This window comes from Chrysochloris asiatica, unplaced genomic scaffold, assembly GCF_000296735.1.
Source record: "Chrysochloris asiatica unplaced genomic scaffold, ChrAsi1.0 scaffold02871, whole genome shotgun sequence".
Lineage (NCBI taxonomy): Eukaryota > Metazoa > Chordata > Mammalia > Afrosoricida > Chrysochloridae > Chrysochloris > Chrysochloris asiatica.
In genome coordinates, this window is record NW_006411389.1 from 1 (window position 1) to 1107 (window position 1107).

Consider the following 1107-nt stretch of genomic DNA (forward strand, 5'->3'; position numbering starts at 1 on the left):
TTAGATATAATAATTTCAGTACTCACCATAATTGTGTAGGCCACTCTACTCATCTAGTAACAACTGAAACTGTGGAAGCTAAGGAACTCAAAAAGCAATTCTAATATTAAATGCTTTCCAGCAATTTAGTCTTTAATAAATACTCCTCAGCCTCATTTAAAAAAAATAAACAAAACTAAAAAACCGCAACATCACACCTGGAGTACAAAATGACATCTCAGAACTATCACGTGACTAAAGTTGAAATCCAAGAATCCCATTTAAAAATCTATCAAATCAAGTCAAAAATAACTATTACCTTTAATTTAGCAAAAAGTCTTTTTTTCTTTCTTTCTTTCTTTTGCTATACCAAAGTAATACACTTATTTACAGCAGCTCAAATTAAGTTATAGGTCACAATCTACTCACCTTGACAAAACTCATTCGAATGATGCACATTTTGGTGAGCTCGTACACTGCCTCATATCCATGGTTGACAGAGTCAAACAAAAGCTGCGCAAATTCCTGATTGTCAAAAATTTTGAGGCTGCAGCTGCTGGGAATCTTACAGACAGCAGTGCGATGAAAGCCATGATGGAGGTTGCAGTTCTGACTCTGTACAAATATGCTGCTGTCACTGAGGCATTCTGCATATACCTCTCCGCCAACATAGTACAGGTGAACACCTTAAAAAGGCAGGTATAATGAAGCTCAGCGTAACAAAGCATTATACTGAAATCAGAGAATGCATGAGAAGCCACCTACAATATCCATGATAGCCACAGGAACTGCCAACAGTCTTTAGATAGAAGCTACCACTAGATGACCTTCTGGCCAAGTATAATCAAAAGTCAGTATCCACATAAATACAAAATGGTTCTCAGATAACTAAGGGGCACTTCGAGTTGGCAGTGTATTTATTAGGTCATCAGTTCTTAGGTCTTTTTTCCAACAATTATATTTGTCATCTCTGTATGAAAGCAACATGAAACAATATGAAAGAAAGTAATGTCAAAAAAATTTTTAAGTGCTTTATATACAGTAAGTCTTTTTCCAAAGGAATGTTTGGTGCCATCAACTGGTATATCACTGAGAGCTGTTTAGCACAGAATTTCACACTCTCTTTAC

General features: G+C 35.9%; 1 protein-coding gene across 1 annotated transcript in view; it reads right to left on the reverse strand.

The window, feature by feature from the left end:
* Positions 1 to 408: 408 nt before the first annotated feature.
* LOC102828659 (mothers against decapentaplegic homolog 5-like) overlaps positions 409 to 1107 on the reverse strand; it is a gene marked incomplete at both ends in the record, with an annotated part of 3542 nt that continues 2843 nt past the window's right edge. Inside the window, one exon of the mRNA XM_006878083.1 lies at positions 409 to 665. Coding sequence (XP_006878145.1) covers positions 409 to 665 — 257 coding nt within the window. The remainder of the gene's footprint in view (positions 666 to 1107) is intronic.